This window comes from Laetiporus sulphureus (assembly GCF_001632365.1).
Source record: "Laetiporus sulphureus 93-53 unplaced genomic scaffold LAESUscaffold_4, whole genome shotgun sequence".
NCBI classification, from domain to species: Eukaryota; Fungi; Basidiomycota; class Agaricomycetes; order Polyporales; family Laetiporaceae; genus Laetiporus; species Laetiporus sulphureus.
In genome coordinates this window covers 511,971-537,106 of record NW_024468513.1, presented here as the reverse complement: position 1 = coordinate 537,106, position 25,136 = coordinate 511,971, and the positions used below count along the sequence as shown (strand labels likewise).

Genomic DNA, 25,136 nt, shown 5'->3' with positions numbered 1-25,136 from the left:
CCTGGCCCTGGTGTGTCGCAGCTGCCGGTTGCTCCGCTCTATGGAGAATACTCCCATCAATTGTATGCGAGCCGCGCTTATTGCTATTTGAATGCAACACCGTCCGCAATGGCGCATCGAGTCGCGCTTGGTCACGATTAACGCGACCGGCGCGTACCTAAGCGCATGACCGTGCCACTCCTGTCCCTCGGCATCTCCCGGCCAGCACTGTTTTGAGGTATCTATGTATTGTGCCTGATTCCGTGGCCGACTATGTCCTCGGAGTTTCCAAACATTTCGACCTTTCCCGCTCATGGTCACAGTACTCATTGCTCCAATATTCTGCGTCATTTCGGTGCATCCCTCGGAGCCGGTGTCGGAATAATATCTGCATCAGCAAGGCTGTAATAATTGTTGAAATAGTCGCGTTCAGCGCTCTCCGCGATATATAGCGTCTGTGGGAACGGCACCAGAAGTCGGTAATTCTGTCTCTGGCCACCTTACCAACAACTCACACCAACGTTCTGCACTCGGAATTGTTGCGGTTCATCGTCAAGGCTTACTACATTCGCATTAAACGTCTCTGTAGTTCTAGCACTAATTTACTCCAATCTAATCATCGGTTTAATAGCCAACGCCTAACCCAAGTCTACCTGCTCATACGTTCAGCATGCATCCCTCTCAGGCTGCTCTCCGTCCCCTCACTCATCGTGTTGTAACCGGTGCTATCCGTCATATGCACAACCCGAACATGCCTCGCGCCCGCGGCATCCTCACCCTCAAAGACCATGTCGTACGTCTTTTGCTGTGTCTCCATATAATCGAGTGTCACTCACGTTAGAACCCTCCCAGTATTTTGCCAAGGCAACCGCGGAAGGCCAGGGCAGGAACGGTATTGTAAAGTCTAATGGTGACGCACCCCTCGAGCTGAAGATGGCCATGCCCAAGGCCATCGGTGGCAAGGGTGATGGCCAGAATCCCGAACAACTCTTTGGCATGGGCTATGCTTGTATGTCCCCGTTAGCTCATTGGCGTGTTTATGTGTTTATTCCTCTCCTGCAGCTTGCTTCCTTGGTTCGCTCCAGCTGATGGCGGCGCGGGCGGGCAAGAAGCACATCGCTGAGAACTCGAAGGTTCACACCAAGGTGTATCTCGGACATCCCTCAGATCCCGAGCTGGAGGGATTTGGTCTTCGGGTCGAACTTACCGTTGAAGGGTGTGATGACGATGAAGTCATCGCTGCTGCGCACAAGGTGAGCTCCAATTTCAAATTGTCCAATTGACGATCCAAGTCTTGACTTGGCACTTTTGCAGTTCTGCGCTTACAGCCGTGCACTTAAGCACGGCGCCGAGGTGACGGTCAATAAGATATGAACGTCCTTGCTTTCTGTCGGGAGCATTTGCCATGATCGCTGCGGTTTAGACTTACGTTTTCTCACCATACGCAAACCACGTTGTTCTCAGGGCAGCAAGCGGCTCCATTTTCGTCCGACCGATTTGTTTTGTGCATCGTTAATCGTCCTTCAGTGTAGCTTTACGAATCTTGGGAAGTCGTGCAGTAGTTCTTCGCCGGGAGTTGATTGCGATTGTCACGTTGTGATGAATATCCAGTCTCGAATGAAGTATCTGCACGCAATCGTCAAGGATCACGTTGTAGTCACTCACAAACTCGGAGGCCTTAAAAAGACTTCAGTGGATACATGTTCCGGTGCTCCACATTCCATCGCATACAAGGGTACGCATTGTTGAACATGCGCCAACACTGGGAGCTTGGTCGCCACCGGAGATACAAGCTTCATGCGCACCTTCGCGAAACGGAGGATCATGAGACTGATATGCGGATGCGGATCATGAGACTTAAATGCATATGCGGATCATGAGGCAAGCCTGACGAGCAGCTGGATGGAGCGAAATGGAGCCGAGGTGGGTGCTCAGCCAAAGCGCACGAACCCTGATTTGAGAAGTATAACGGAAACGGGACTTTAGGGCCTGGGGCGCTTTATAAAGAGATAGTCGACAGCACACGCCAAGCGTTTGGTCATAGAGCATGCGCATAGTTCAGCCCAGGAAGTCATAGGCCAATGTTGAAAGAATACATGGTGCGTATGCGAGTGCGCGGAGATGTCGGCGTGGTGCAAGTCTCCCCTACTCCCATTATACAGCCAAACCGAAGCATGAATATTGGAGGAGACGCGAGAGCGGAGAGCTTTAAATATTGAGCTTTGTGCGTCTCCAGTGGCGGCGCTTGGCGTTGTACTGCTGGAGGGTGAGTGCGTGGGCACATGCGAAGTTTGGGCGTACGCACCTGGATCTTGGTATCCGACTTCAAGCGGAACCACTGGGGGATTGGCCTGGAGGATATATGCGTCGATATCGCTGTCTAGACGGGCAAGAACGACGCAAACTCACCGGTTCCGGCGGGCGGCCTTCGCGAGAATACGCTTCGTCCTGAAACTCTTTTGCGATGGCTACACCGCGATAAATGTTCGCGTCAGCATGCACGCTCGACATATAGTCGCAAAATGGGCCAACGCACCATCGTTCTTGATGTCAGGGATGGCTTGAGAGTCGGTGGAAGGTGAGGAAAAATAAAGTTTCCCGAAATACGCGCTGTACAGTACTGACTAAGCATCAGATATGGCAGTTTGTTTCCAGCGCCAATCATAAGTCCCACGGGTACTGATGTGACTTTAGCGCGCATACGTAGGCGCGCTGGTCTGCGCTGGTCTGCGCTACCTCCGCGTTCACTGATTTCGAGAACGATGAAGTTCGGCCTGTTCACTTTCTTCCTTGTTCTCCTTCTTGCTATCTTTGCAGCTGCGGAGGCGCCAGAGCCGCCGACCGAGCTCGAGATCAACACGACTTACTTGCCGGAGGATTGCAAAGTGAAGGCACAGAATGGTGACGTGCTCAACGTACACTACGTGAGTCGGGAGCGCGGTCTGTGTGCACGCTGGCTTTGTGATCTATATTATATTTGATCCAGCTAAACACCCGAATCCATAGACTGGCAAACTGTTCTCCAATGGGAAGAAGTTCGACTCGAGGTAAGAAGCGCTCTCCACACGGTCTCTCCACCGAATCGTGATGCTGACGTGGCCACCAGCTTTGACCGCAACAAACCGTTCCAAGTGACCTGTGAGCATGCAGCGCTACTTGTGTACTGCAATAAATTGTCTGACCCGGCTATCAGTGGGCAGAGGCCAGGTCATCAAGGGCTGGGAGCAAGGTCTCCAGGGCATGTGCGTAAATGAGAAGCGCACTCTCAGCATCCCATCGGATCTTGCGTACGGTGAGCATGCCAGTAAGCGTCATTGTTTAACGAAGTTGTAAACGGGCTCAAATTAGGCAAGCGTGCTATGGGCTCCGCGATCCCTGCAAACTCGGCCCTCGTCTTCGACGTCGAACTCGTCTCTTTGGATGCCAAGGGACCGCGTGAAGAGCTATAGACATAACGGGCAATGTAGGGGAAAGGCGGAATGTGGATTGACATAGCTCATCACGGTCTCGATGCTATTAGAAATGTGCATTGATGCGTCTAATCGTGTCGCGAACCGATGTAACAATATTTCATGAGAGCACATACGAGCAAGAATTACACTATACTCTGACGCGAGCATCGCTTCACTTCGCAGCTCCCGACTTGAGCTTATCTGTGACAAGCTGTTGGAACTCCTCGCGTAAGATGGCCTCCCGCCGCTCGCGCTCCTCCTGCTGCAGCTTCAAGATCCCGCGCTTCTCCTCCGCACTGATGACCTGATTTTCCTTCCGCATCCGCACCGCGTTCATGCGCCGATGCCGGCTGCCACTCATCACGTACCCCACCCCCTCAAACATCGCGATCTCGTCGGACGCCAGCCCGATCTCACCACGGCGTGGGATGCGCACGTCCGTGCCGTCTTTGAGGAACGCCGCCATCGCACTACCCTCTCCACGCAGCAATGCGCCGCCGTATTGCCGCTCGTCGACCTTGCGCGAGGACATGATCTTGTTCGCGGGCTGCGGGCCGACCTCCTCGTCTGATTCGTCCTCAGCGGCGTTTGCCCATGCCTGCTGTATCTGGGCGGCATTAACGGGAGCATTAGATGTTGGTGCCTTGGACGGAATGCCGCTGGCCTGAGCGGGAGCTGCAGCTGCGAGGAGACTTGTGGTGGCCGGCTTCTCGACCCACTCGTCCTCCTCTGGCTCAGATGTGGGAGGCTGTTCTTCAGGGCTCTTCGTCCTGGTCGTGCTGCGCCGCCTCTCTTTACTCTCATTTCTACCAGCGCCCTTTCTCTTGTCTCTGATTTCGCGCCTTCGCCGTTGCTCCCTCTCATCTTCGGAGTCCTCCTCGTCGCTATGCCGCCGGGATCGCGACCTGTACTTTCGGCGCTCCCGCTCCTTCTCCTTCGATCTGACCTGCTCCTTCTCCTTCGACTTGTCCTGCTCCTTCTCCTTCCGTGATCGCTTCCGCTCCTTCCGTCGGTGCCGGCGTTCCTCCTCGGATTCCGTGGCGGAAGATTCATCAGAGTCGTAGTGGCGCTTGTGCGTCTTCTTCCGTCTTTTGGCATCGGGACTCCGTGATCTGGAGCAAAGATTGTGAGCTTCGGAATACAATGAACGGATGGAACTTACAAGTCACGCGTAGGTGCTTTGGGCGACGGAGGCCAGATGCTGAAAGTGATGTTGTCTCGCTGCTGTCTTCGGCTGCGGGGTACAAGACCATGTGAATACGTACGAAATCTCATGATACATGCGGAAGACCAGTGACATACCTGTCCATGTAATCAGCGCCGCCAATATGCGGGGCACGGTCCCTCCCCCTTGGGTACACGTTTTGTTGTTGCCTCCACGGAGGCCGTGCACCTGCAGAGTCCTCCTGTTCCCGGGGTGAAGAGGTCCTTCGGTACTCATTGTACTCTGGGCTGGGCCGTCGCATCCTGTCCTTCTCTCGTCTCTCTCCGCGTTCACGATCCCGCTCCCTATCCACGCTCCTGCTTCCTCCACGCCGCCCCGGCTGTCCCCCACTGCCGCTGGCATCATCGAAGTAGTCATCAGCGCGTGCGCGGCCTCGCTCGTGAAGCTTGCTGCTTTCCTCCTCTCTACCCCTCCGCGCCTCGTCCATGTAGTGTCTTTTCTCCCTGTCAATGGAAGGCGTGCGTCGGCGAGAGTATCGAGGGGAAGGCGACCGGCCACGGTCTCTCGCCTCCCTCGAGGATGGGTGTGAATCTCTAGAGTCTTGTGGCACTAGAGCCATGCGAGACGGATGTATTGTTGCCATGTCGGTTGTCCAGCAAGATGAGTGAATGGACAAGTATGTCGTATAGGTTGCTGGTCTGCCAATTGAAAGCTGGCCAGAAAGCGTGCGAATTCGTGCGGGGCAAGAGCTGTCTCGGCGATCGCCGAGTAGTTATCAGTGAGAGCACGTGACGTCGACGCTGGATGCGCGCCAGTGCATCGTCAGCGTGGCCGTTTCCTTGAGCTCGAGGCTTGAGCACTGTCTGCACTGCTTCGCTGCTGGTCTGATCAATTGTACCGTACTCACCTCTCAAGATGTCCTTGATTGCGACAATATTTCTGCTTGTGTTTATCACAGAGTTTGTATCATGGATTGGGCAGTCTTTTCTACTTGAGCTTGTGAGCCTCATCCGTTCATGCTAGACTTCGTCGATCTCCTCGCTCATCTCGTACTATGTGTACTGGTCGATAACCCAGGCGTACGCGCTATATCTACGCATATTCTATGCTGGGACATTGTCGCGCCAGAAGAAGCTCAAGTCTGAGATCCTGCTAGACAAGAAAGAGCTGCTGCAGACCAGTGCGCAGGATGAATTCGCGAAGTGGGTGAAGCGAAAGAGGAGCGTGGATAAGGGCCTTGGGGACTTGGAAAAGCTCAGTGAGTAGCTTTGAAATCGTATGGTATTCGGCCGCATAGCGTTTGAGAGGCTATGTGACACGGCAGCATGGTGCTGATGCCTGTGATGATGTTTCCTCCTTTTCTGCCCTCACATTCCTTATTCTACGGCTGACCGTCTCTCACCGTACCTGCCGAATGCCTTTCTTATAGATAGCGAGCTGTCCTCCGTGAGGACGTCCTTCTCGCTCAAGTTCAATTCGGCTATATGGTTCCTCACCGCCGGGGTGCAATTCATCGTCGGGTGGTGGTACCGCAAGTCCGCCGTGTTCTACCTCCCACCGGGATGGTTCGGGCCTCTCAGCTGGTGGCTCGCCTTTCCATTTGCCCCCGCGGGCTCTGTCAGCTGTGGCGTGTGGCAGATGGCATGCAGGCGTGTAATCAAAATCGGCGAACGCGTCGTCAAGGATCTCGCAGGTAAGCATCGGGATTCTAGCCGAGACGGAACGCGTTCAGCTCACGTCCTTCCGCGCGTTCCATGTTTGGTGGTGACGACCGGCAATCGAGCAGAGCCAGTACCGGTTCCGTCGGAACGCAAGGTCAAAGTCGAGTAGAGCGACCCCGCATCTGGAGAACGTGGGGTTGTGTGGGGGTATGTTGTTGTTATCGTGACCCGCCCGTGTAGATCGTCTGCCCAGACGTGTGTTAGCAGTGCTTGTGATAATCCATGGTTTCTTCGTGTGGTGACGAGGCCTCGTGTGGTCTCTGTGAGTTCACTCGTGAGGAGGCCAAGGCCAATATAGAACGGTCGGAAGAACTCTGGCCCAAGAAGTGCGAAGATTAACTTCATTTAGATTTACATGGAGCTGATCGTCGCCCGACAGTCCGAAAGGGCTGATGTCCGTCGCCCGATCGTGTTGCTTCAGACGCAGCTGAGCGACCTGAGCTTGCATGGAAACGCGCGGATGGCGAGGCTGAAGGGTTCTGCGGCGAGGCGTACGGAAGCTGGCTCAAGGGGACGATGGAGGGCGGGACTCCGGGGCAGCTGGCAGGAGGTTCCCACGGTGCTCCGGGGGGCCAGAGAGGCACGTGAATTGGCGGAAGGGTGCATGACGTGAAGCCTTCCCGCCGAAGGGGGACGGAGTGCCGAGTACCTACTTATACCAAGGTCTGAAATGCAACTCCTTCCAGCCTCCTTTCTCATCGCCCATCTTCCCCTGAACACCCACCACTCCTCATCATGCTCACCGGCGTACAGATCCACACCAAACAGGCCCAGCAGGCCCAGGCTGAGATCCTCACCGAGGACGCGGTCAAGTTCCTCGCTGCCCTCCACAGGACCTTCGAGTCCACCCGCCAGAGCCTCCTTACTGCCCGCGAGGCTGCCCAGCAGCGCCTCGATGCCGGCCAAAAACTCGACTTCTTCCCCGAGACCGCCCACATCCGTGCCGACCCCTCGTGGCTCTGCGCGCCCCCTGCGCCCGGTCTCGAGGACAGGCGCGTCGAGATCACGGGCCCGACGGACAGGAAGATGGTCATCAACGCGCTCAACAGCGGCGCGAAGACTTTCATGGCAGACTTTGAGGGTAAGCAAGCTCACCTCGCGATAGGGGTTCGCGCTCACGCACGTGTTTTCAGATGCGAACTCGCCCACCTTCGCGAACATGATCAATGGCCAGGTCAACCTGCGCCTTGCTATCAGGCGCCAGATTGACTTCGAACTCGGAGGCAAGTCTTACAAGCTGAGCCAGAACCCAGCGGTCCTCATCGTCCGGTACGTCTTGATCCTGCGCGGTGCAAGAAAGTGACATTGACATACCGATCTTCAGTCCACGAGGATGGCATCTTGATGAGCCTCGACTGACGATTGACAATGCACCGATGTCCGGCTCGCTCTTCGACTTCGGTCTTTACTTCTTCCACAACGCAAAGGAGCTCGTTGCTCGCGGTTCTGGCCCGTACTTCTATCTCCCGAAGATGGAGCACTACCTCGAGGCGCGTCTGTGGAACGATGTCTTCAACTTTTCCCAGTCATACATCGGCATCCCGTTGGGCACGATCCGCGGGACCGTCCTCATCGAGACTCTGCCTGCCGCATTCCAGATGGACGAGATCTTGTTCGAATTGAGGACGCACTCGTCCGGCTTGAACTGTGGACGGTCAGTCGGATATCGTTGGTTGTCCTAGAAACATGTTACTCATGGAATGCTTGCAGATGGGACTATATCTTCAGCTTCATCAAGAAGCACAGGGCTGACAGGAGTGCCGTCCTCCCGGACCGCAAGGATGTCACGATGGAGGCCCACTTCATGGACTCGTACGTGCGTCTGCTGATCCAGACTTGCCACAGGTGGGTCACACATATGTAGCTTCTAATTCAGTTTTACTGATCGACTTGTGATTTTAGGCGACGAGTTGCTGCGATGGGCGGCATGTCTGCCCAGATCCCAATCAAGAACGACCCGCAGGCCAACGAGGTCGCTATGAGCAAGGTCCGCGCAGACAAGCTGCGTGAGGTCACCTACGGTCACGACGGTACTTGGATTGCACACCCCTTAATCAACCAGATCGCCATGGAGATCTTCAATGAGCACATGCTAGGTCCAAACCAGGTCAGCTGTTTTCACATATTAATCTTATTGGTTATGACATACTGACTCCATCTTGCAGTATCACATTCGTCGTGAAGATGTGAAGGTGGCCGCGGCCGATTTGCTCGACAGCAGGGTGCCCGGCAAGATTACTTCTGAGGGTGTCAAGTCGAACGTCGCGACGGCGCTTGCGTATAGCTCGGCCTGGCTCGGCGGGAACGGCTGCATCCCGCTCAATTATCTCATGGAAGACGCTGCAACGGCGGAGATCACGCGTGTGCAACTCTGGCAGTGGGTCAGGTACAGCGTGCGCATTGCAGACACGGGCGAGACCATCACCGCCGACTACGTCGACCGCATCGTGGACGAGATCGCGCCGACCCTCAAGAGCCCGTTGAATAGCGACAAGAACCTTGACATCGTGGCGAAGTATCTTAAGAGCCAGATCCGCAAGGAGTGGCCGAGCGAGTTCTTGACGAGCGATTTGATGGGTTACTTGGCTGTTGCCGATGGATGCCCGGCTCAATGGCAGCGCAGCGTGCTGTGAACGTCCTTCATTTCGTCTGGACTTCGTCTTCTGCATCTATCACGAATCAGCTTGTAACTGTATGGTGTCATTGTAGCTGTATCTCTAGCGCATCACAACATGGTTAATATCACTATCATATGAGCAAACCCAAGAAGTCTCGTATATCCTCGAGGTCTACGAAGACATGCACGGTGTGGCCGACTCCGACAAGTTCAATCAGGAGAGGCGAAGTCTCCGGTAGGCACTCACATTGCAGAGTAAATAGCGAAGCGCGAGATTCAAAGTAGACCGAGATGTGCTCGAATGCGAGCGTCGTCTTCCGCGTCACTCTCCTCGGATGCGAATGCTGTCATACTTTCGGCGTCTTCGACGTCGGAGCCCACGGTAGTAGTGATGCCCTGCGTCGAAGGCTCTGTATTGTCAAACGAGACGCGGGTGGACAATGCATGCGATTCGGCGGCCATGGACATCGTCCTGCGCTGGAAGTCCTTGTCATAGCCAACGCACTGCATTTTCCAGATAACGACGAGCTATCAATCATAGGGGCAGTCGTCACCGTCTCAGCGAATGGGCTTCACTGTCGAATGGTTCTCACCAGCTGGCGCGAGTCAAGGGCGGCCAGGATATCTTCCGCAGTCAGGATATCTGATCTGCGCCTTGCTGCCTTGAGCATCTCGTCCTCGGTCTCCCTATCGCTGGCTTCGCGGCCCATGCGGAGGTAGAGGCTCAGCCACGCCCGGAGGTAGCGGTAGCATGGCCGGCGGAGAATTGTCTCTGCGAGCCTCTGCTGCATCTGTGGATGATAGTAGCCGTGCAGCGACAGTGGGTTCAAATATAGAGATATTTACCTCAGCACCTGCACGCTGCCACTCGTGACGAGATAGCAGCTCTGTTTGCGTCATGGTGTAGTCGCCCGCGTACAACCATGCCTGCGCTGCCAATCGGACGAATATCCTGGCGGATCGAGATCGTTCGTTCGTATTCGCATTGGTCCGCCTTTTGTTGGCTGCTATGACCGTGTAGAATAGGCCGGGTTCACCCGGCCTCTGTGGTGCATGTGTATATACTTGTGGGTCGAAAAAGAGCACATCTTCGGGAACATCATGGGAACCCCTAGGATGCACCTTCTTTGCGCGCAGCCTTTGCGGGGAACCTGAGTGGATGCGCGGGATGCACGCGCGATTGACGGTCGTTAACGACGTGCCGGCATCCAGTGTGGGTGCGAAGGCGTGGCATCCACGCAGTCGCCGATGAACCGTATCTTCCTGCAGTAAGAATCCGCTCATTGCAGTGGCCTCCTGGGGATCACACTACATACGCAGTATGAGCTTGTACCGTTACAGAGTGCATGTATGCCTACTATGTCCGCTTGTCTCCGTCGTGTTGAATAACTGGAGCGCGTAGGAGATGGTACGACCTCGGGTTTCATACAGGCTCTCTTCCGTCGCGGGCCGGTATCTGTCTCGTCTGCTTCATCCTTGGAGATTTGCCCCAGCAGTTCGGGGGCAGGTGGCCAGTCGTGAAATGTAATTGGAGATGCAGACCTCTTTATAACCCTATCTGAAACATTTGGAGATGAGCGACCTCTTGGAACGTTGTCTGCGGATGATTGGGAATGGTTTGGTGATGACGAGCCAATGACGAACTCCTGCGGCTAATCAATCACTTTCAGAAATGTAGCAATGCTATTGCAAGCCGATATGCTGACAGGAGCCTTGTGGCTTACATGCTGCGTCAGTTCTGTTGAGATCTCCGTCGAATCTCCAGGATCATCTTCACACAACAGACGGAGGCACTGGGTTGAAATTCTGGATAAAGATTCCGTTTGCAGAAAGATGGCATATCTTCACTCACCACATCGACACTTGAATTGTTGTCATCGTCGTCGTCATCATCAGCACCTCCTGCGTTCGTTAGATCAGTGGTAACTGCATTGGAGTCTGCAGCTCCGTTGACATCGGATATCTCGTGTTGCGAGGAATTGCGGGCAAGTCTGCGGACTTCCTGCCTCAATTCAGATATTTCGTGTTCGATTCGTCCGAGATGTTCGTTGAAATAAGTCTCAAATTGGAGCAGATTTGTCTGAGTTCCAAATGACCAATTTGGCTATTTCGCTACTCTTGTCACGTGAACACGTGATGCATTTGTTGCAGGTTACGTAACCTTCTACTTACGTAACTCATGCTCACGCCACCGTCGCCGTCTCTCTCGTCCCCCCTGTGCTATTCTTTTCCACTTAGACTTCTTTTCCGCGGCACCTGCGCTTTCATACTGAATAGCGCATTGACGACATAAGGTATATTTCTGTTCATCACCGTCTTCAATCCATTTTTGAGATTCACGGTACTTTTTTCAGATATCATGTTCGCTGCTGAACGCCTCTCGTGGCCATATTCGTGCTGCTGCTCCACGTTGCGTTTTGTTGCGTGGTTGTTATATCTAATGGTCTTCATCGGTACGTTCGTTACATTCATACTTGCAGTTCTTCTCCTGATCTTTATTCTTCGCTGTAGGTACTTTTGCTTTTCATCGCTGCCACGAGTTATTCCGTTGGCTATGGTTTTCGCCGTCCTCGGTCGACGGTTTAAAGCTTGCGCGGTCGCATGGCTTTGGTCACTCATCCCCCCTGAGGGGGGGGTGCACGTTATCGCTCCTGCGTATGTTCTTCTACCGATCTGCATGGTCACACCGTGTTGTTTGGGTCTTCCCATCTGCTGTCATTGCACTCCTCTTTCATGTTTAGGGGTGTCGAACTTGTCAGCTCGCAGGATTCATCGTGGTCGACGAATGTTAGAAGTGTTGCGGTCAATGTTCCGTTGTCGTTCATCACTCGACGTTTCCCCTTTCGATCTCTAACGGACGTTGCTGCTCTGCATTGTATATTGCGTGGTTCGCATACCCGCTCTGTACTCGGTCTGGAAAGCGCTCTGCTTGAGCATCGGTGTGGCCTCCAGTGCCGTTCCACTGTTGCAGTCTTTGATGTTGTCGACAATGGATATCAATCCATCAGTTCTGATGGGCGTTGCATCTTCGACCGTCGTCTGTTGGACCGGTTTCTGCTTATGAGTGGACGATTACCTTGGACAGGGTTGCAAACATATATGTTTCTCGGTGTCGTCGATTGCCATTCAGGTATGCCTGTAGTGAATACCGACGATGTATTAGTGGATATGCCGTTGATTGATCTTGTGTGCTGCGTTGACTTTGCATCGCTTACCGACTCGCTCACATGGTCTCGTCCCTCCTACCGGCAGATGAACTGCAGACACCGTCTTGCGGGATATCATCGCGCATTGTTGCTGGCTTTGTTCCAGGGTGTATCCAATGTTTCGCGTGCACAATCCATCCATCGATCACATGCCTTCCAATCCACGTTCGGATGCACAAACATCGTCCTCTCCCTCCACTGCTTCGTCAGGAACGTTCCCCCCTTCACCTTTGAACCACGAAGATAAGTTGACCATGTTGCGAGACTGGAGTGACTCGATCGACGTTGCATCAATGTTCGAGAAGCCATGCGCTGTCTGTGCTCATTTGCGTGTCGGGCGAGAGGTAGCGTTCTATCCGAATAGATGATATTGACCTGTCATCTCTGCACAGGGAAGGCGAGTTCGTTACACGTCAGGAACATTATGCATCTACAGATTCAGTTACAGCATGTGCCGGTCTTATACTGCTCTCCGAGGGCATTCATGTTACCGACGGCATCCGGTACATCAACGTATGTGAATCGTGTCGTTCTGTCTTGCAGCAGCAAAAGAGATTACCAAGTACTGCACTGGCGAATGGACTATGGCTCGGTGACGTTCCAACTGTTCTACGTCAGCTGACCTTTGTGGAGCAGATATTAGTTGCGAGGGTCAGACATAACTCGTTCGTAGCTAAAGTGACCAAAGGACAACGGAAATGATCGCGGACGCAATTGCATTTTCGCAGCCAGTGGAAAAAATATACGATGTGCTACCCCCTCCAAGGCGTGATTTAGACGATGTACTCGCGATCTTGTTCACCGGTCCTTGTCGTCCGAATGAAGATGACTTCAAACGCACTCCTTTACTAGTTCGTCCTTTTGCTGTTGTTGCTGCATTGGATTGGCTTCTACTTAATCATTCCGATTACGGTGGTGTCTCCATATCGCATGCTAATCTTTCTGAGTATCCGGAACATGAGCCTCCAGTCACTGTCCTCCGTCGTGGATCAGATGGCTCAACGCCTGCTGAGTCGATGTCGGTACACGAGGTTGACGAAGAAAGAGGAACTACGGAAGGTCCTTGTCCTTTTGTAGTTCACGGTCTATCAGCCGCTGACGTTGCTACCATGTCCTATAAACCCCGGATTGTCACCGCTCTGCAATATTTTCATGGTGGAGGTGCTGTTCTAGGCTACGGACACAGTGCGAAGCCCGAAAGCATCTACCACAATAGCAGCTTGCTTCCAGGCATGTTTCCATGGTTATTTCCATACAACCTTGGAGGTCTCGAAAATGTTTTGCTTAAGGCTCACATTCATCGCACTGCGCATATTCGGTCTTCCCTTTCATTGTATTCAATCAGCAACAAATTAGGAACTCCGCTCGAGGTGGTTATCTACTGACTGAACGTAAAACTTCTGGCAGATAGCTGATTTGGTAGCATCTCTTAAACCAGACATTTTCCAACGATTGATTGATCGAGGTAAAAATGGCAAGTACCTTCGTCTGGAGGATGATGATGAAAAAAATTGTTTTGAATTGATATCCGTTCTAGACTATGTTGCGGGGCACGTAGATGGATCATCTGCTAAGCGCAAGCAGCTACGAAACGAGATCAATAGCCTTATCATTGCCCGTAATGTGCCGCTGTTCTTCATTACGTTTTCGCCTGTTGAAATCACTCTCTATGTTTATATTATTGTGGCGAAACTATCGACATTTTCGATTCCGTCAGTGCATTTCCGCATTACGCGCAACGCTTACGCATGATAGCCGACAATCCGGTCGCCTGTGCTCGTTTCTGCTGCTGCCAGACTCCTACTCGTCGACGCTTCCTGGCAGCCGAACGACTACGATCTATACACGCCACACAGTCAATGGCATATCGTACTCGACTACATCAGCAACTTACCGGGGTACGCGATCAAATACATCATTGATGCATCCGACGACGACAACGAGGAGCATCCGTACCCCTCCTTGAACCAGGGAATGGACCGCATGGCTCGAATCACCGGACCTACCATAGGCATCGACCTTATGCGTAGCCACAATGAGTCAGCCTTCTACCCACTGTGCTTCTTCTGGTCGACGATCGTCATGAACGCGAACTCCGCTGACGCGATCCTGTCAGCATACCCCACGCATCTTCTCAGTCATCGCGGTATTTGCTCGCCTACCATCGCCGACAACGCACTCACCGCGAAGAGAAAGTACGAGGGCCGAGGTTTCTCCGTCGACGACATCCGCAGCGTCTCTTGCACTCGCTGGAGCTGCCCTCACCGACGACGGTTCTTCCCCGATGGTGGATGCGTCAACCTCGTTTTCGACAATGCACGCACCCACAAACTACACGACATTTTCGTCTCCTGGCGAATCACGGACTTGCCCTGCGGTAAACCCAGTGCGGCAACGGAACGAGGGCCCGATGTCTGGGCGGGTTCACAATATGACATGGAAGAAGTCATGACTTAGTGTAGACATACTGTAACGAATAATATAGTCTTCCTCGCAAATAAACCTTGCATAGCCGTCATTTGGAACCGGCGCTCGTCACCTCTTCGACCAAGTAGTCATCGTGGCGGCAAGTGAAACGATGTAGCGTAGCGTCACGCGACTTAGGAGAGGTCACGATCTCGTGACGACCATGCTGCTGTGGCCCAGGCATTCAAGTCCTGCTCATCTCCGACGATCTAGCTGTCGTCTGCAAGCTGAACGCGCTGCATTGCAATTATCTGTCATAATGTCCATGACCAGGCATGTCAAGAAGGTTACGCTGACGTCCAAGAAGAACTGGTGGATGGGTGTGTGCTCGTTGCGCCTCCGGTGATGGTATGAAACTAAGCCTCTTTATCAAGTTGAGCTCGATGAGGAAGATGGAACAGCTACTCCTCCATCAAATCAACTGCCAATTACTGAGGAAACGCTGGTGAACGAACGTCCTTATCCCTCATTCATATCGAACGCTTTCTCCAGTCGAATACATGAGTCCAATGTGCGCGAACCAAATCCATCCGTCCCCGTGTATACCCCACCAAACAATCCACTAGCCATATTCTCATTTCCGACCCCGACGACCTACTCAGCACCACCGAATCCTACCCAGAACCTTGCTCCTTTCGCTTCGGGTTCTGCTTCAGAGCTGTTCAAGTGCGTCGTGAAGAAACCCAATGTTGTACAGGTTGAGATCAACGACGAGATGCAGACGAATGCACAGGACGTCATCACACAATTCCTTGCCGAGTTGCGTGTGTATACGACCGTCACGCGTCACCGGAATATCGCTGCCTTCTTGGGTTGCCTCGAGAACGTCGGTATGGTCTTGGAGTGTATCGACGGTCGGACACTCTGGGATGTCATCAAGGAACGACCGGGGTTTACGCGAGGCAAAAAGATTGAATTTCACAACCAACTTCTCGATGGGCTCACCCATCTGCATTCATTCGGCTTGAGCCATGGCGATCTCTCGCTGTTGAACGTTCAGGTGACGTACTCATCTGATACGATCAAATTACTGGACTTTGGTCGCTCAGTTTCTACCGATTCTACCTACGCCTCCCCTTTCGAAGATATCTCACAGCCCCCTGCCGCACCACCACCATCACGCCCGCCGATCACATCTCGATTCGCTTCCAAAGAGCCGTACTCCCCGCTCTCCCCTACGATACCACCGCCGCCGCCACAACAACAACAGAAACAGGTCGAGCAGATCCATCCTGGAACACGTCCGTTTGCTGCACCAGAGGTCCTGCGTGGCGAATGTCAAGACCCACGCTTGGCAGATGCATACAGCTTCGGGATGATTCTCGTCTGCCTCGACCGGTGCGAGCTGGTCGATGTCAAGCCTTGGGTGCAGAGGAAGGATGCACTACCGCAGGGGTTCCTCGACGGTCTACTGGTCTTCGGGGAGAGGTGCGAGCAGTACCTGAGACCGTGGGATGGAGGCCGGAGACGGTTGCTCAAGGAAGACATGATGGATGTCGATGTACAGATGGCCCAATAAGTCTGTGAACTTGAAGTGTTCACTGTGGACAGTCTCAAACGGAAAGGATTATACCACCTCTATCACCATTGCAAGTGTATTCTATCATGCTGCATCACATTCCAACACTCATCAAACGCATGCATAACTCTCCAACTCCGTCGTATTGATCACTGATTACACTATATCATGCTTGACTTATTTGTCAGTCTGCGTACCTCACTTTCCCAATATGCTACTAGCATCCGATCTACATTCATCTTCAATGTACTCCCAGGCAAGCAACGAAAATACCTCTACTCCGTAAACAAAAAAGAACGCGATAGATGATTTCTGACGCTATCAGATGTAATCACGCTACGATAGCTTGCGCGCAATTTCGCGCTGGAAACGCTCATCATACCCAACACATTTCAGCCCCCAGATATGGATCGTCTACGTGGCGAAGTCAGTCACTCACGTACATTGGAGAATCGCAGAAGACTGACTTCATCGCCTCTCTCGAATGCCTGTATGATCTCATCGTGAGTGACGTCTGTGTAGTCGTTCTCCTTGTCTTTCACTGCCCGTTCGACCTCTGCGGGTGGTGGTTCGCGGTGGTCATTTTGGCGGCGGAGAATGACCCGCACGCGTACATTCTTGCTTGTAAAAACATATTCGGCCCATAACCATTTCATCTGAGAGGATGGATCAACGTGTTGATGCACTGTCCAATTGGATCAAACGGCTGACTAGACGCACCCTGATAGGCATGTCTCGAAACTCCTGCTTTGAAAGCGGAGCTGCTGGAGACAACACATACTCTCCGACGTATAAATATTTGGCATCGCCAAGCCCAATAATCACTTTAACATCGCCAGGTAGCCATTCCTTTTCAGTTGTTGCTCTGCACAACAACCCTGGCTCTCCTGGCCGTTGAGGAATGTGAGGATTCATTAAAAGATCAGGGAACATGAAGTTACGGTAGCCATGATTGAACTTGGCTTGGTCCGGTGAGGTGCAGAAGCGGTGCTGATCTCCTCCAAAGTGTTTGTCAAAAAACCCACGCCTTGCAACCTTGTTGCGGATGAATGGGTCCAGCGTCACCGGATAGACTGTCAAGTGAATTGCCTGCAGGCGACCTTGGACATTGCGTGCATTCAGCATGTGGTGGCCACGTTTAACTTTGACTGGAATCCATTGGGGCTCGAGCTTGATAACTACATCGATCTAGAAGGGCGTTCAGACATTCATGACTTAAGCGACGAGGTCAATCCAGAGAACGGACAGACCTCTTGGGCATCAAAAGGATGGTCTACATCATCCTCTTTTATTTCCTCCTGTCCTTCGATCCCGGCATCGACAGTAGATATAGCTATTTTTTCTTCTCCACCAGAAACGTCCTTATGTTTCAGGAGAGCTGCAGTGGTGGAACTGCCCGAAGGCACGCCAGGACCAGAGGATTGCTGAACGGGATGGTTAATTACCGACAGTGTCCTCTCTTGACTTTCTTCGGCCGCACCGTGCGGAGAAGGCAGAAGGCCAACTGGTGAGGCAGGACTCGATGCAGGAGGCTGTTTAACTTGTCGATGTGGGCCGCTCTCCACAAATGGGATGAGCTTAAGCTTCTTGCGCAGAGACTCCGAAAGTCTTGCATCCGAAGGTATGTTTTGATGACTGCGCTTCCTCAAGCGCTATGGGCGCGCTTATGGATCCCGCATGCTCGTGGTACAGCGCGACATTGCTCACCTTCCTATTACGCTGCGCAGTCGGAGTCGCATTGGATGACGATCCCGGCACATCTTTATCGTCATCCACAGCGACCGTGCCATTGGCGCTGACAGCAGCGGCAGACGGACGCGCAACCGTGGCGGACGTATTAAATACACGGGTCGTTGTACTAAGCGATGACTACGATACCTGAAATAAGCCATTATTGTCCAATGATCCAGTTGACGGTTCACACACCCCGGTATTTGCTTGTAGACGGACCTCAGACGGCTCCGGTGTCAGACTTCTGATGAATGGCGGATTCTCATCTTGTGAATCCAAACGCGCATGTTTGACCGCGGCCTCCAAAGCGGATATTCGCGCTGTTTGTACTTTTGCTTGAAGTTCTTGGGCGGTAACCTGAGCCTTCAAGGCCTCGTTCTGGGCATCCTTTGCCTGCAATAATTGCTCGTAGTATGCTCTGATTTCGCGGACCTCAGTTTGAAGCGACATGATCGATTCGGATGCACAAGTTCATCAAACTGGGATCAACCAAAGTTTGAATAACATGGAATCAGCGATACGGTCTTGATGATCTCGAGCAGGTTGGGGGCGGAGGGCTCACTATCAAGTTGCACAGAGGGTATGCGGATCTGTGCGGATGCTGGCAGCAAAATGATGAAGCTTGCGATACGCGATGCGCGATATAACCAACTACGCCGCCGATCCTAAACAGCGAGCTTTCAAGTACAAAATCCTGTGTGAAAAATCGCGTTACATTCAGATTTAAATGATAAATTCTATATCGTTAACGCTCGCTAACAGTCGTTCCAAACACAATTATACACAAATTGTCCCTGATTACAGCTCTAATAGTCAGTAAAGGGGCTCTCTCTAGTATCTAGTATGTACAGCCATGGCCGTACGAGATCGAGTCCAATCATAGCATTCAGCTCCCTGCGTCGGCCGAGGAAATTACAAAATGGGCCTTTTCCGAGCCATTACTCACTTGATGGGAAAGGCTGTGGTTAGTTTTAACACCTTTCCTGGAAGAAGAATCGGTGCTTCTCTACTGTGCAAACGCATGCATAAGTCGCACTAGATCTCCAACTCTGTCCGACCGAATTGATCATGACAGTCACAGTGTATCATGCTTGACTGCTTATTTGTCTGCCTGCATACCTCACTTTCCCAATATGCTATGAGCACTCGATCTACATCCATCTTCAATGTACTCCCAGGCAAGCAATTGAAATACCTCTAGTCCGTAAACAAAAAAGAACGCGATAGATGATTTATAGCGTTATCAGAAGTAATCACGCTACGATAGCCTGCGCGCAATGTCACGCTGGAAACGCTCATCATACCCAACACACTTCATCGCCCAGATATAGATCGTCTACATGGCGAAATCAGTCACGTACATTGGAGAATTGCAGAAGACTGACTTCATCTCCTCTCTCGAATGCCTGTATGATCTCATCGTGAGTGACGTCTGTGTAGTGGTTCTCCTTGTCTTTCACTGCCCGTTTCACCTCTGCGGGTGTTGGTTCGTGGTGGTTATTTTGGCGGCGGAGAATAATCCGCACGCGCACATTCTTATCCTTATCTCTTGTTGAAATATATCCGGCCCACAACCGTTTCATCTGAAAGAATGGGTCAACGTGTTGTTGCATTGTCCAATTGGGTCAAACGGCTGACTAGACGCACCCTGATAGGCATGTCTTGAAATTCCTCTTTTGAAAGCGGAGCCGCGGGAAACAAAGCATACTCTCCGACATATAGATACTGGGCACCGCTAAGCCCAACAATTACTTTATTATCACCACGTTGCCATTCCACCTCAGCTGTTGCTCTGCACAACAACCCTGGCTCTCCCGGCCGTTGAGGAACGTGAGGATTCATTGAGAGATGAGGGAACATGAAGTTACGATAGCCATGGTTGAACTTGGCTTGATTCGGCGAGGTGGAGAAGCTTTGCTGATTTCCTCCAAAGTGGTTCGCAAAGAATGCACGCCCCGCAAACCTGTAGCGGATGAATGGGTCCAGCGTCACCGGATAAACTTCCAAGCCAATTGCCTGCAGGCGTTCTTGGACAGTGCGAGTATTCAGCACGTTGGGGCCATGTTCAACCTTGACTGGAATCTCCTGGCGCTCGGACTCGAGAACTACATTGAGCTTGGGAAACGTTCAGACATTCGTGACCTAAAGGACGAAGTCGATCCAGAGAATGGACAGACCTCTTGGGCATCGAGAGGATGATCCGCATCATCCTCTTTCGTTTCCTCCTGTCCTTCGGTCCCGGCATCGACAGTAGATATAGCTATTTGTTCCTGTCCGCCAAAAACTTTCACTGGAGCTGCAGTGTTGGAACTGACCGAAGGCACGCCAGGACCAGAGGACCGCTGAACATGATGATTGATCATCGGCAGTATCAATCTCTCTGGACTTTTCCCAGCCGCACTGTGCGGAGAAGGCAGAAGGCCAACTCGCGAAGCAGAACTCGATGCAGGAGATTGTTTAACTTGTCGATATGGGTCAATCTCCACAAATGGGATGAGCTTGGGCTTCTTGTGCAGAGACTCCGAAAGTCTTGCATCCGAAGGTATGTTTTGATGACTGCGCTTCCTCGAGCGCTATGGGCGCGCTTGTGAATCCCGCATGCTCGTGGTACAGCGCGACATTGCTCACCTTCCTATTACGCTGCACAGTCGGAGTCGCATTGGATGACGATCCCGGCACATCTTTGTCGTCATCCACAGCGACCGGGCCATTGGCGCTGACAGCAGCGGCAGACGGACGCGCAACCGTGGCGGACGTATTCAATACACGGGTCGTTGTACTAAGCGATGACTACGATACCTGAAATAAGCCATTATTGTCCAATGGTCCAATTGACGGTTTACCCACACCGGCATTTGCTTGTAAACGGACCTCAGACGGCTCCGGTGTCAGACTTCTGACGAATGGCGGATTCTCTTCTTGTGAATCCAAACGCGCATGTTTGACTGCGGCCTCCAAAGCGGATACTCGCGCTGTTTGTACTTTGATTTGAAGTTCTTGGGCGGTAACCTGAGCCTTCAAGGCCTCGTTCTGGGCATCCTTTGCCTGTAATAATTGCTCGTAGTATGCTCTGATTTCGCGGACCTCAGTTTGAAGCGACATGATCGATGCGAATGCACTTGATCAACGCTGGGAGCTCCCAAAATTTGAATAAGAAATATGGAACCAGCGATACGGTCTTGACGTCTCGAGCAGGTCGCAGGGCGGAAGGCTCACTGTCAAACAGAGGCGGTGTGAATGCTGGCGATGAACCCGAGTCGCCGCCGTGGGAAGCTTGGTACGCGATCCCCAAATTAAGGCGCTTCTTGATATTATATATGTTGAAATGATAAACAAACTCCATCCCACTAACGTTACTTCCTAACAGTCGTCCCAACACAATTATACACAAATTACAAGTACATCGTCCCTGATAGCAGCCGATCAGTAAAGGGGCTCTCTCTAGTGCAGCAGCAAGTGTGACATGGCCGTACGAGACCGAGTCCAATCATAGCATTCATATCAACTTTGCCTCCTTCTTCGCCGCTGTGACCTGCGCCAGCCGCTGATTTCGCAGGGGATGTTGCGCATTTTGTGTGCCGCCCTTCTTGGTCGCAGTGGTTGCAGGAGCAGTAGGTGCTGCAGTTGTTTGTGATAATGATATCCGCGTCTCATCAGAAGCAAAGCCAGGAATGCGTATATTGTGGTTACGCTCTAAAGTGACACGTTTCAGACGGTGTGTTCAGGCCATATAAGATATACGCACCTAGATGCAACTGTAAATCCTTGACTTCCAGCGTGTCTCCTCCTCTGTGCTTCGCAAGGTGACATGCGAAGTTGGTGACGGAATCTATGAATTCATCCGCAACGTCTAGCAGTAGCTACGTTGACCGGACTCTGAATCACTGAGATGAAACACGAGAGAAAATGATATTCACGCACGTCTTCCACTTCCGGTTCAATCTTTACATTGGGATCAATACTGGACACAAGATCTTGTATTGTTCGCCGCATGCTTTGATCACCTGGAGTATTCTTTCTTCGCGTTCTGTTATCATCTGTTCCCAGCAGGCTGGCGTCGTCGGAAGGCTTTGATAACTGTGCCGGTGTCCCTATCACGATAAATCGTCAGCTGGAACAGCCAAGTAGCACGTGTATCAGCACCATTGACCTGCTACCCTACCGCTGGGTATTCCGCCTGTAAGAGTGGGGCGACCTTGTTGAGCAGCAGTCCACGGAGCGGGGCCAGCATTGGTGGGATTAGGTGATTGGCTGATGGGGTAGGAGTCGACGCTCGGGTTGGCATTCAAGAAGGGTGTGTTAGCAGTTTTGAAAGCAGGGTTTGCCGGTGTTTGCTTATATCAGATGGACATGAGCATGACGTTTGAGAAGGGCGTTCAACTTGTGCGTCACGAAGCACACACAAGAGCTGGTTGATCACTGTCGGTACCTACCGCTTTATGCTTGTCTGCGTATTCTTTCAGCTATAGTGGAAAGATTAGACAGTAAATTGTAGCTGGACCAAAAGATTACTCACCTGCAGTATCTGCGCCTGATTCAGCTTCCCTTCCTTAGCCAATTGGCTCAACTGCGGCATGTTCTGGATGAGAAGCTGTGCGATTCGATCGCTAGACAACGGGTCTCCAGTTTGCGTCTTATATGCATTGTTCAGAGCCGTGATGATGTTTTCTTGGTTGCTTCGTTGCGGTGTTGGTGTACTACTTGGGCCGGGCGTGGAAGACATGGTCGGTGGCGAAGGACGATCACAATGCCGCCGCAGGTGGCCGCCTAGTTCAGCGCCGAATCGATTATGTATTTATTATGATGTCAAGGGTTGTGCCACAATCGGGGTCGATGGCGTAGTTGGTTATCGCATCTGTCTTACACACAGAAGGTCCTCAGTTCGAGCCTGGGTCGACTCAAGTTTTTGGTTTCCAGCAATTGCAAAGCTCCATCAACGCGTTCCAACTATCCCCAGCCTTTTTTACTTCCACCTCAAGAGCTGGCTATGCCAATGGCTCATGTAAATTATTTGGCCTCATCATAGATTCGTTTTACTTCGCCATCTCAATCAGTGGCTAACTCAGTGGCAAACAGCAGGAAATTGATCACCACACGTGGTTCCCTCGACACGCCTGTGGCTAACAGCATTCGGATTTGGGCATGTCCTTGTTCTTCGTGCGTGCAGAGTCCAACAGCACGGCGACTGCGTGACCCACCCCCCTGCCTTCCTTCTCTCACCTTTACGACCCGTCAGCCATGACGACCTTCTGCGTCGAACAGCGGGCTCCGCTGCAATGCTGCATCAACAGGACAGCTCCTAAGCTCATCGTCTCAGCCAAAGCACAGAGCAAGAACTCGACTATATTCGGTCTTCCGGACGATGTCATACTGCTCATAATCAGCTTCGTGGACGTCAGAGATATCTTGTCGCTGCGCAAGGTAAGCAATTTGCTTTCCTTGTTCACTTCGTGTCACCCCTAACCGAGCGTAGACGTCCAAGCGGTTCTACTCCATGACGAAACTGCGCTGGGTATGGCATGATGCGATGAAACGCCATATCATAGACAGAGGACTACCAGTACCAGCTGCCGACAAGGACATACAGAAGTTTTCTGCGGAACACCTCGAGGCGAGAGCTGTCCATGCCGCCAGATTTCATGAGAACTGGTGTTCGCCAAAGCCGAAAGCACGACAGAGGATAGAATTCCAGGCGGACACTATCCTGTGTAACGAGAATCCAGAGCTCCACAAGACGACAGTCAGCAACGTTTCTTTCCTCTCTGGACAGAACGGAGAGTTCCTCGTGACAGCCGTGGAACGGGTTATCACTTGCTGGGAAGTGCCTCTTGATGGCAGCGGCACATACCGGGTTGCAGATTGGGTTTGCAGCAAGAAAGTGGAGCAGCTGATCGTGAACGAAGACCCCAAGTCTGAAGCGGTCGTAACGTGTGTGAGCGCGAATCGCGCAGTGTGAGTCGGTCCTATTGCCAGTTTAACGAAAAGGCTGATGGTCTTCCCTAGGGATAGCGAAGTGGAAGTCTGCGCTCTTGCTCTCGACAAATTCCACGGCTGCTTCAAGTTGCTCGCTCGACTGCGTGGCGAGAGGCATTCTGTGATGCCTCTGCATGTCATGCATGGAGACTATGTAGTATTTGGCGACCCGCTGGCAGTGTGGTTTTACACTGAACCGGTCGAAGTGCGTAGCATGGCCAAAGCGCACACTGTACCGTTGTTCGCTTTTGTACGTTATTTCTCTTGAAGGCAGTGAAGTGAGATTGACTCATATATGTTCAGCAGTCCGATAAGGTTTTGACGGTCAAGATCATCAACCGCTACATAGTAATTGTTGGTGAAGTGTCGATACGAATCGACTACACACCTAGCTGGAAGAATAAACGCACCATGTATGCAGCTGGATGGGGTGCATGCGTTCATTTCGACTGTTCTGCGGTGGAAGCTGCGGTCGTCGTGAGGGATGCTTGTGCCATCCATGACGAAAAACAGGAATGGTCGACGGAGCCCGTCACGATTCTCTTGCGGTGCGGTGGAGACGATGTCGATACCCTGCAGCAAGTCGACCTACTGCCTCTGTCCAAGGCAATGCTGGAGCTGAGGGAAGAGAGGCGCCAGAAGGATGGACGGTTGCAGCCTCCTTTCCAGTTTCCTCCGCAATGGGCGAATGCGGTTGTCGTGGCCCCGTCCTGCCGCGATCTGTTCGTGAGCCCGAGTGGGAAGGGCTTCTGGATGCAGACACGGAACGTTACCTCACGCCATGCCGTACACCCTGCCCGCTGCCTGGTCGGATTCCACATCACTCCTGCAGCCTCGAAGCAGACGTCTCCTGTGACAAAGGGTCATCCCGATGGCGCGAAGGGTCAAGCTCTATCGACGGAGCCTATGCGAGGCAATGAATTGCATGTCTCTAGCGACGTCCTCTACTCCCGTAGATGCGATATGAGCGAGATTATTTGGAAGAGGTACTCCATTATCTCTGCAGCTCTGGAAGACACGGTGGGGCGCATCGCAATTGGGGACAGGATGGGCAGGGTCGAGGTTCTGGACTTCGCCTAGCGGATTGTTTGTTGTATATTTAGCAAGCACCCGCAGGTCGGGCTTGTGTGCATCTGGCGGTATTAGATACTCGGCGGTAGTGTCTGGGAGAGCGTCCTGCATCGTCCCCGCGCTGCTCTGTAATATATGTTTTGGAGAACAATAGCAATGCCAGTTCTCTTGCGTCACAGTCTCGACAACAAACGTCGACCACATAACAATAAAGTTTTGTTTTGTGGGCGCAGGTT

At 52.4% G+C, this 25,136-nt stretch overlaps 14 protein-coding genes and 1 non-coding gene across 15 annotated transcripts; 9 read left to right on the top strand and 6 right to left on the bottom strand.

Annotated features, from left to right (window-relative positions):
• The first annotated feature begins 482 nt into the window (after positions 1–482).
• On the top strand, positions 483–1,644 carry LAESUDRAFT_809685 (OsmC-like protein). Its single transcript, XM_040914157.1, has 4 exons — positions 483–772; positions 832–988; positions 1,042–1,232; positions 1,294–1,644. The coding sequence occupies exons 1-4, from the start codon at positions 650–652 to the stop codon at positions 1,351–1,353; spliced, it is 531 nt and encodes a 176-aa protein (XP_040768520.1). The 5' UTR covers positions 483–649; the 3' UTR covers positions 1,354–1,644.
• Positions 1,645–2,187: 543 nt separating this feature from the next.
• On the bottom strand, positions 2,188–2,447 carry LAESUDRAFT_643324 (ribosomal protein L39e; the record flags this gene model as incomplete). Its single annotated transcript, XM_040903780.1, has 3 exons — positions 2,188–2,238; positions 2,285–2,330; positions 2,389–2,447. Coding segments are annotated over 3 exons (156 nt in total), but the record flags the coding sequence as incomplete, so codon positions are not given.
• A 294-nt stretch (positions 2,448–2,741) lies between these two features.
• LAESUDRAFT_643547 (uncharacterized protein) lies at positions 2,742–3,428 on the top strand (the record flags this gene model as incomplete). The annotated part of the gene is made up of 5 exons (XM_040903794.1): positions 2,742–2,903; positions 2,986–3,026; positions 3,086–3,117; positions 3,173–3,271; positions 3,328–3,428. The coding sequence occupies 5 exons, from the start codon at positions 2,742–2,744 to the stop codon at positions 3,426–3,428; spliced, it is 435 nt and encodes a 144-aa protein (XP_040768518.1).
• A 175-nt stretch (positions 3,429–3,603) lies between these two features.
• LAESUDRAFT_711231 (DUF926-domain-containing protein) lies at positions 3,604–5,239 on the bottom strand (the record flags this gene model as incomplete). Its single annotated transcript, XM_040906817.1, has 3 exons — positions 3,604–4,543; positions 4,594–4,665; positions 4,734–5,239. 3 exons carry the CDS (start codon positions 5,237–5,239, stop codon positions 3,604–3,606), a joined length of 1,518 nt encoding a protein of 505 aa, XP_040768517.1.
• Positions 5,240–5,434: 195 nt separating this feature from the next.
• On the top strand, positions 5,435–6,566 carry LAESUDRAFT_721151 (uncharacterized protein). Its single transcript, XM_040907964.1, has 4 exons — positions 5,435–5,595; positions 5,674–5,854; positions 6,026–6,289; positions 6,383–6,566. The coding sequence occupies exons 1-4, from the start codon at positions 5,512–5,514 to the stop codon at positions 6,424–6,426; spliced, it is 573 nt and encodes a 190-aa protein (XP_040768516.1). The 5' UTR covers positions 5,435–5,511; the 3' UTR covers positions 6,427–6,566.
• A 435-nt stretch (positions 6,567–7,001) lies between these two features.
• Positions 7,002–9,086, top strand: LAESUDRAFT_721150 (malate synthase). The gene is made up of 6 exons (XM_040907963.1): positions 7,002–7,398; positions 7,451–7,586; positions 7,642–7,971; positions 8,028–8,162; positions 8,220–8,424; positions 8,483–9,086. The coding sequence occupies exons 1-6, from the start codon at positions 7,053–7,055 to the stop codon at positions 8,948–8,950; spliced, it is 1,620 nt and encodes a 539-aa protein (XP_040768515.1). The 5' UTR covers positions 7,002–7,052; the 3' UTR covers positions 8,951–9,086.
• LAESUDRAFT_809679 (uncharacterized protein) lies at positions 8,924–11,871 on the bottom strand (the record flags this gene model as incomplete). The annotated part of the gene is made up of 7 exons (XM_040914156.1): positions 8,924–9,462; positions 9,528–9,725; positions 9,781–10,242; positions 10,293–10,586; positions 10,641–10,727; positions 10,787–10,836; positions 11,832–11,871. 7 exons carry the CDS (start codon positions 11,869–11,871, stop codon positions 9,211–9,213), a joined length of 1,383 nt encoding a protein of 460 aa, XP_040768514.1. The 3' UTR covers positions 8,924–9,210.
• Positions 11,872–12,838: 967 nt separating this feature from the next.
• Positions 12,839–13,525, top strand: LAESUDRAFT_644049 (uncharacterized protein; the record flags this gene model as incomplete). The annotated part of the gene is made up of 1 exon (XM_040903824.1): positions 12,839–13,525. One exon carries the CDS (start codon positions 12,839–12,841, stop codon positions 13,523–13,525), a length of 687 nt encoding a protein of 228 aa, XP_040768513.1.
• Positions 13,526–13,668: 143 nt separating this feature from the next.
• Positions 13,669–14,697, top strand: LAESUDRAFT_721149 (uncharacterized protein). The gene is made up of 5 exons (XM_040907962.1): positions 13,669–13,832; positions 13,887–13,979; positions 14,035–14,249; positions 14,324–14,554; positions 14,609–14,697. The coding sequence occupies exons 2-4, from the start codon at positions 13,889–13,891 to the stop codon at positions 14,519–14,521; spliced, it is 504 nt and encodes a 167-aa protein (XP_040768512.1). The 5' UTR covers positions 13,669–13,832; positions 13,887–13,888; the 3' UTR covers positions 14,522–14,554; positions 14,609–14,697.
• Positions 14,698–14,865: 168 nt separating this feature from the next.
• Positions 14,866–16,125, top strand: LAESUDRAFT_734552 (kinase-like protein; the record flags this gene model as incomplete). The annotated part of the gene is made up of 2 exons (XM_040910522.1): positions 14,866–14,926; positions 14,981–16,125. 2 exons carry the CDS (start codon positions 14,866–14,868, stop codon positions 16,123–16,125), a joined length of 1,206 nt encoding a protein of 401 aa, XP_040768511.1.
• Positions 16,126–16,461: 336 nt separating this feature from the next.
• On the bottom strand, positions 16,462–18,306 carry LAESUDRAFT_755443 (uncharacterized protein; the record flags this gene model as incomplete). Its single annotated transcript, XM_040912025.1, has 6 exons — positions 16,462–16,539; positions 16,593–16,781; positions 16,846–17,313; positions 17,376–17,777; positions 17,833–17,994; positions 18,052–18,306. 6 exons carry the CDS (start codon positions 18,304–18,306, stop codon positions 16,462–16,464), a joined length of 1,554 nt encoding a protein of 517 aa, XP_040768510.1.
• A 566-nt stretch (positions 18,307–18,872) lies between these two features.
• LAESUDRAFT_721145 (uncharacterized protein) lies at positions 18,873–21,119 on the bottom strand. The gene is made up of 6 exons (XM_040907961.1): positions 20,704–21,119; positions 20,485–20,646; positions 20,034–20,429; positions 19,504–19,971; positions 19,242–19,439; positions 18,873–19,192 (listed from the first exon to the last, which is right to left on the bottom strand). The coding sequence occupies exons 1-6, from the start codon at positions 20,956–20,958 to the stop codon at positions 19,115–19,117; spliced, it is 1,557 nt and encodes a 518-aa protein (XP_040768509.1). The 5' UTR covers positions 20,959–21,119; the 3' UTR covers positions 18,873–19,114.
• A 16-nt stretch (positions 21,120–21,135) lies between these two features.
• On the bottom strand, positions 21,136–22,587 carry LAESUDRAFT_721144 (uncharacterized protein). Its single transcript, XM_040907960.1, has 6 exons — positions 22,373–22,587; positions 22,290–22,319; positions 22,007–22,190; positions 21,778–21,947; positions 21,602–21,716; positions 21,136–21,549 (listed from the first exon to the last, which is right to left on the bottom strand). The coding sequence occupies exons 1-6, from the start codon at positions 22,577–22,579 to the stop codon at positions 21,353–21,355; spliced, it is 903 nt and encodes a 300-aa protein (XP_040768508.1). The 5' UTR covers positions 22,580–22,587; the 3' UTR covers positions 21,136–21,352.
• A 96-nt stretch (positions 22,588–22,683) lies between these two features.
• On the top strand, positions 22,684–22,757 carry LAESUDRAFT_t16. Its single transcript has one exon. It is a non-coding gene; the product is annotated as a tRNA-Val (tRNA).
• A 226-nt stretch (positions 22,758–22,983) lies between these two features.
• Positions 22,984–25,083, top strand: LAESUDRAFT_741181 (uncharacterized protein). Its single transcript, XM_040911129.1, has 4 exons — positions 22,984–23,277; positions 23,330–23,808; positions 23,860–24,079; positions 24,133–25,083. The coding sequence occupies exons 1-4, from the start codon at positions 23,095–23,097 to the stop codon at positions 24,907–24,909; spliced, it is 1,659 nt and encodes a 552-aa protein (XP_040768507.1). The 5' UTR covers positions 22,984–23,094; the 3' UTR covers positions 24,910–25,083.
• The last annotated feature ends 53 nt before the right edge of the window (positions 25,084–25,136 follow it).